This window comes from Propithecus coquereli, unplaced genomic scaffold (genome assembly GCF_000956105.1).
Source record: "Propithecus coquereli isolate 6110/MARCELLA unplaced genomic scaffold, Pcoq_1.0 Scaffold439, whole genome shotgun sequence".
Classification (NCBI taxonomy): domain Eukaryota; kingdom Metazoa; phylum Chordata; class Mammalia; order Primates; family Indriidae; genus Propithecus; species Propithecus coquereli.
This window is the reverse complement of record NW_012150163.1, coordinates 2074755-2082419: the sequence shown is the minus strand read 5'-3', so window position 1 is coordinate 2082419 and position 7665 is coordinate 2074755. Positions and strand designations below refer to the sequence as shown.

The following is a 7665-nucleotide window of genomic DNA, read 5'->3' as shown; positions in this document are numbered from 1 at the left end:
CTTGTTTTAAGCTGCTTTGTGTCCACCAAGTCGTTGAAAGCTGTGCGATCTCTGAGAGCACGCTGACTCAAAGGACGCGCTTTAGTCCTTTAGCTTCTCCTTGCCTGTCATTCATTCATGCTGTTTGCTTAAATTTTCAGTTTACAGAGAACTTTGATCATCTTTTAATAGTAAGACAGGTTTCCACTTAATCACTGAAATAGTCGACAAAGTCTTCGTTTGGCCTTCAGCCTTTTATAAAATGCTATTAGACTGTATTCTCATTTCTTGGCTAAATATTATTTCAGACAAAAATTTCCATTACTCAGTTCTGTCGGATTCTCTAGACTTAGGTTTTGATTCGAGGGTCCACAAATGATTAGAAAAATTCAATTATTAAGCTTTAGCTGCTTGCTTGTAACAGATTGCTAGTAACTTTGAGTTGCTTTCGTTTTAGCTCTCATATGGTTTCCATTATTTATTCAAGATGCATAGACATCAGGGATGCAGGTGCTGTGCCAAGAAAATATGCACTTTGTAGTTATCTTCATAATTCCTACAAAGAATTTCATGTTTTAATAGAAAGTGAAATTAAAGTGCAAATGTAAAAGGGACTACTGTTCCACAGGCTAATACAAAACTTATTTATTTAATAGTCTTATTTCTTTTGTGTTTGCTTTATAGGACTTGTTATTGTTCTGACATCTGCTTATCATGTGTGAATCTTAAAAATGCCAAAAATACGCACTTTAGTAATATGATTTGAAGCTAAATGTTATCATTTGTATTATGATTGTCCATCAAATAATTTCTGTGATATTATAGCCACCCTACCATTTTAACATTTATGAAACTCATTTACTGTGTCTGTTATTTAAGATTAATTGATAACTGTTAATATATACTGATTTTATAGAAGAAAATTACATGCTGAGTATAGTTTTAATACGAAGAAAACAAATTAATGGTAAAATTTACTTTCTGAAGACCTACAAATTAAATTCCAGAGTAGTTTGCCATAGAGATAAATAAAAAGAAAAAAAAGAAAGATGGAACAATTAAAATGCAGCTAACAAATTCCTGGTCCCAGCTGTCCAAACAGGATTAATGGAGTGCATTAGGGTACAGTGAGTCATGTGGTGCTTTGCAAAACATCAACACGCACTGCATTACATGTTATGCCCAGTGACATTGAATGGATGAAAAGAAATAAATACGTTAAACAGATTCATAGAGGCTTTTCACAGTATTAAAAAAGCAAATTTCTAGACTAAAAGAAAAAGCTTTATTTTAGTATTATGGGAAATGCAAACTAGAGAGTTACTTTGTAATTCCTCTATTAACCCTTTAGAATTGAGTCTTTGATTTTAAGAAGATAAAATATAGAGAATTGTCATGAATATTATGTTAGTGTATAACAGGATTTCGATTTACTAGCTGAAAAGCTTATAAGACTAGAATAGAGGTTGTATTTAACAACCGAATTCCAAGCTGTGACATTTTTCACTCTTTCTCATTGCCTCTTGCAATGAAATCCTGACCTTGGTGCGGTCTCATTTGCTCCTGTGAGATCCCCGGCAGCGTCCCGTCACCTGCAGTGAAATGAGAAATGCAGGCCCAAGAAAATCGTAATTTACCTGCAGATGTGCGATTTTTCTCTTATTTCAGCAGCTTTTTAGTGGAGAGTATGATTTTAATTGTAAATTGAAAAAACATTGAATCTAGTATAAAATAATTTGGTGATATTTTGCTTCAAAAATGAAAGTGTTCTATGGGTTTCTTTTCGTTTTTAAAATTTGCCAACTCCTATTGTTGATGTATCCCAGGCTTTAGGTTGAAGTGCATTGTATGGTATGACATTTATTAAAGAATTCCTTTTAAATAGCTTGTTAGATTGGAATATGGAAAATATCATACTAAATGGGAAATCACTACCGTGTAAATTTTATAAGCTTATCTCTTGCTACAGAGAATTAAGTCGTGAGGAAAATTCTGACCATGTATTTTTAGTCAAATGTACTTAATATAGATGATAGTTTTATTGTCCATAGGAAACACTAAGAATCTGTACTTAAAATTTTTTATTAGAACCCTTTAAAGCCCTTTAAAAGTAGTGCCATGCCAGGGCATACAATTTTCAGAACATTGTTTTTGCTGCCTGTTTAGACTTCAGTTTTAAAGAATCCAAAATTTTGTAGGAGTTTGTTGTCCATATTTTTAGTAAACAATTTACTGGGTAGTTTAATAGACTCTCAAAGTGATTAGAGGAAGTATTTGTAAACAAAAGGAAAATAGAATAGGATCAAACTATCTATAGATGCCCAAACTGTTTTGTCATAAAATATTTTAAATGTTTCAATGAATTTTGTAAAAATAGATTTTGTATGATTGCTGATATGCTCTTTATTATGCTTAGTGAAGAAACAACTGAGAGGCTGACATTTTTTGTGTTATTCTTAATTTGAAATTGCCTTTAACCAAAACGCAAAATTTTTCTCAAATGCAAACAACAATCTTTGAAATACTTTTACTAATTTCTATTTTAAAATTATTTTTGTAGTCATTTTTTCATCCTGGAAGTTCTTTCTGTAACTTGCAAGTTTTGTAAGGCCTAAATGCACATTTAAAAAATACATATATGTATGTGTATGTTAAATACTTACGGTATTAAACAAAAATACTTGTCCTTTGAAATCAATTTGAATTTATTTTCAATATTTTCATGTATTTCTCATCTGGGTCCCATACAGTCTGTCATCTTGCAGGAGAGAAAGTAGATTATTTTCTTTTGTTCCTTGATGAAGGGACCTTGTTTAAAAACTGGTCTCTTTTGGAGAGGTCTTTATTTGAGGTTTCACAAATATACAATTAACCTTTACCCTGGGCTTTCCCTCTCTACTTTTCATTGTGAAATGGAAATAAATGATGTGTTCACAGATGCTTAGCAATGACAAATGTGAAACAGAAGTATAAATTATAATATATGCCCCTAATTGTGACATCGATAAAATTTCAAACCTCATATTGAAAATTTCTCACCAAAAAATTGTGTATGACTTATGTTCAGATATATTACAGAAAATAATAAATGAGTGGTACTAATTAACTTTTGGTTGATTACTAATGTTCTTATATCTGAACAATAAATTTGTATATCTACTTAGGATTTTTAAGAATAAAAAATTCTTAAAAGTGTTCTGTGTCAAACTGTCCAAACAGTTAAGAGAGCAACTAATAATAACACTCTAAAAACTCACATTCCCAGTGTGTACTTGCTGTGTTTTCCTGATGCTGCACTTGTTTCAGGGCATGTGATCCTATCTCAGAAAATGTCATGTTGCTTACACATGTCTAAACTCAGCCATGATATATAACAGATATATTTTTCATGTGAAAATAATTCCAGTTAGGATCATTTAGCTGGAAGGAACCTTAAGAAGTAATTTTTAAAATGTTATAGTTAAAATGGTACAATTAAAATTAGACAGTGATACTAAAGGTCTGTTTTTACTAAGAAGAGTAAAGACCCCTAACCTAGCTGAGGATTTTTAATATAATAGTATACATGCACTACCTGAGACAGATGAACAGATTATCTCATTTGTAGGATTGTTTTTAAATTAATGTTTAATTATATAAGTAAGCACATGAATAAATTGTCCTTAAAAAGAATGTTAAAATTAGAGATCAGGCTAAAGTTGCTTGTGACCACCATTTTTAATCCCAGTCCCTTCTTCCAAGTTTCCAGAAACTTCTTTGGTTTATAGCTTTTGAAATCTTTTTCCGTGCACATGTGTGTGTGTATTTGTGTGTGTGTATACTCCAGTAAATTTTTAAACTCTCATCTGAGTATTACTTTTTTTCTAATTCTTTTGTTAGCATTCTTGTTCCTTCTGACAACTCTTAACTTGGTGTGCCGCCCAGTGAGAGTTAAAAGAAGAAAAGGTTTTGAAATCATTTCCTCTATCAGAACTCAGTCATCCAAAATGAATTTCATACCAAAACTCTTAATTATCTCTTTCTGTACAGGTCATCAATGACCCTCCTGGCTGCCTAATCCTATGGACTCTGTTTTTGTCTTCATTGCTCTGTGGCATTTACTGTTTGTAATCCCCCCACCAAAAAAAAAATCTCTTCTTTTTTCGTTTCTGGTCACTGTTCCCTCTTTTTTTCTCCTCCTTCTCTGGCCATTCCTTAGCGGTCTCTTTTACTGCTTCTCAACTTCCACCCATTCACTTGCCCCCAAATCCAAGCTCTGTGCTATGAATGGGTGTCCTACTGCCATCTCACACTGGTGATTTCTCTCTCTCTCTCTCTCTCTCTCTCTCTCTCTCTCTTGTTTCTCTTTTCAGTCTTTGGGACACTTTCTACCCAACAGGCCAAACCAGAAACTGGAGAGTTACGGTAGATGCCTTTGCCTTCTAGCACCAACACCTAACAGCAGTACCCAGTATCATCTTGTTGATACATCTCACATCTACCTCTTCCTTCCTATTGTCCTTTTAAAAAAGGGGAAAGAGTCAGACTTGTATAACATCAAAAGCAGAGAACTGAGTATATGATTTTATTTTAATATTCTACTGTGAGAAGAGTGTTCATGAAGTAGATTCTAAGCAGGTGTTTTGCTGTAACTCTTTACTGTGTTATCTGAATAGTTGGACTTTATAGTATGGTAAGGTTCGTAGTATAGTTTATCACAGTCTACCTTGAAGGGATATTATATCACTTAGTATGAGAACCTTATAGCAGTCTACTTCCATTTCTTCCCTACCAGCCTTTGTGTTTTTTTATTTTTATTTTTTGAGGCACGTTCTCACTCTGTTGCCTGGGCTGCAGTGCAGTGGCGTCATCGTAGCTCACTGCTGCCTCAAACTCCTGGGCTCAAGGGCTCCTCCTGCCTCAGCCTGTGATCTGTTCTGCAGAATGTTCTGTGTACACTTGAGAAGAATGTTTTTTCAGCTGCTGTTGTGTGGAAAGTTCTGTATGTATCTGTTAGGTCCATTTGTTCTACAGTGTTCAAGTCAATAGTTTCCGTATTGATTTTCTATCTGGATATTCTATCCATTTCTCACAGTGGGTATTGATATCTCTTAATGTTACTATATTGCTGTCAATTTCTCCCTTAAGATCGGTTAATATTTGTCTTACATATTTAAATCCTTTGATGTTGGGTGTATAAATATATTTATAATTGCTATGTCTTCCTGTTGATTTGAACTTTTTAATCGTTATGTAATGACCCTCTTTGTCTCGCGTGACATTTTTTATTGTCTGTTTTGTCTAATATAACTGTTGCTAACCCTGTTCTCTGTTGGTTACCATTTACATAAAATATCTTTTTCCATCCTTTTCTTTCAACCTATGTATGTTTTTATATATAAAATGAGTCTCTTAGATTGCATATTGCGGGATCTTTTTTTTTAATCTATTCAGCTCCTCTATGTCTTTTGATTAGGAGTTTAATTCATTTACATTTAAAGAAATTTTTAATAGGTAAGGACTTACCATTTCCATTTTGTTGTTTTCCCTATGTTTTGAGGTTCTTTTGTTCCTCTCTTTATCTCTTGCTGTATCTTCATTATCAGTTTTTTTTGTCTTTTAGTACTTTGAATACATCATCTCACTTTATCCTGGTCTTGAAAGTTTTTGCTGAGAAATCCACTGGTAGTCTTATAAGTGTTCATTTGTATGAGATGAGTCACTCTTCTCTTGCTGTTTTGTGTCTTATGCCAACATATATAATTTATTGATAAAGTCACTTTAATAATCCCTTTATGTGTCAAGCTTTATAAACTCTCTCTTAACTACTCCTTACTGCTTTAGGAACACAAATATGCTGGAAGTTGACTCAGGTGGGCTAAAGAACATAAATTCTATTGACTTATATTGTGGATGAAGAAACCAGCTCTTTCTTAAAATGTGATTTTATTCTGTATGTTAGTTCTTTTATAGGTACAAATAGAAAAAGGTTGTTATTCAAGAAATTATGTACAAAATGTTTTCAATTGAATCCTAGTGGAGGGAGTTGATATTTGTTATGAAGAATGTTTTATTATTGACAGATGATCCAAAGACAGTGTGGCCTTATGCTTAGCTGAGCTTACCTCACTACCCTTCTTACCTGGTGTATGTTTTACTTATCTTTTAACAAAATGACTTTCCAAATGGGCATAAGCATTTATTAATAGATATTTGACTAAGGGAGTTCAATAACAACATTTTATAATTGAATCTTTCTTATAGTTGGTAGTATTTTAAAACTTGCTTTCTTAATACCCTTTACCTTTGTACAGAAATATAGGTTTTGAAATATCATACATTTATAGAATAGGTGTTGCTAAATTAAAGCTTTAAGCATTGTTACTTTTTCTTAAGTGTTGGTACTTAAAACTTTAAAAATACAATACATAATTTAATTACTGTCATGACAAAAACCTGTCAGAATTTTAGAGAAGTGATTGTTTAAAGTTTCTTGCTGTCCAGTCTTTATAGAATATTTTCAGAATTGAAGAACTGTGTGTTGGCAAGAGTAATCCTTTAGTCAGTCAGTATCAGTTAGATTTTTACAAATACTAAATTAAATTTGAAACAGCAGTGTCTTTAGTACTAGTCCCTATGAGCTAATATTTTGTCTAGTTCTTCAGTGCACTATAGCAACAGGATCCTGGATTGCAGTTTATGAAGTCAACCTGAAATGTCCTGGGGACCAAAACATGTAATGATAGAGGCTGTTCTTTGTCTGATGTCTGGGTGTTCTGTATTTGGTCTTGACCCTGACTCTCAAGACACCAAGTGAGTCCACTAAGAAGGTCTAGTGAAAGCACTTTCCCATTGTTGGTAATACACCTTCCATTCCTACTGTGACAGTGCATTTGGCCTCCTGCCCTCACTCTCACTGTGTAGTAGCGCTGTCACAACATAGGATGTAGGCCATGTTCAGGGCTGGTTGAATCACCACATGCCACATACCAGTGGTTTTCAGAGTGAAATTTGTGCACCCCCATGGATTCACAAAATCATCAGACTATGTGAAGAAAATATTAGAACTTGTATTTATATTTATTGTTATAATCTTTAACATCTTTGTTTTGTCTTTGAATAATGTATATATCAGTAGACAGTACATATATAGTTTATAAATAAATACATGTATATTGGACGCACATGCTCAAATTTTGTTTTTACTAATGGTAGTATATGAACAAAAAATTTGTGGGAGCAGGTAAGACTCTTATGTAGCAGCTGGGCAAAGATTTTTATTCTGGGATCTATGAGTTCCTCCGTAAATGAGCTTCATGGTATGCAAAATTGTGTGTTTACATACGAATGTGTTTCTTGTGAGAAGATCCATAGCTCTCACCGGATTCTCAAAGGAGTCTTTGGCCCCAAAGATCAAATTAACTGCTTATCTGGGATCTCTGGGCTGAAACCACTTAAGCTTGTTTTGGTGGGACTATATCTTGTTTACAGATAACTTTCTAGGCTAAATTAAATGGTATCTTCTTTGAAGAATAAGATGCGCAATTAGATATGTATTCCTTTTAACAAAGTAAAGTTATGTAAGATTTTAACCGAGGAACCGCAGTCCAGATTGTTGTCATCACCTCATGGCAATGCATGACACATGCTGCGTGATCTTCTGGTAGCTGGGTTTTAACCTTTTTACAAAGGTATTTTATTGTATGT

At 33.4% G+C, this 7665-nt stretch overlaps 1 protein-coding gene across 1 annotated transcript in view; it reads left to right on the top strand.

Moving 5' to 3' along the window:
• The window catches only part of LMBR1 (limb development membrane protein 1), a 134900-nt gene that overhangs the window by 121618 nt on the left and 5617 nt on the right, over positions 1-7665 (top strand). The window contains exon 17 of the mRNA XM_012654150.1: positions 4332-4383. Coding sequence (XP_012509604.1) covers positions 4332-4383 — 52 coding nt within the window. The remainder of the gene's footprint in view (positions 1-4331; positions 4384-7665) is intronic.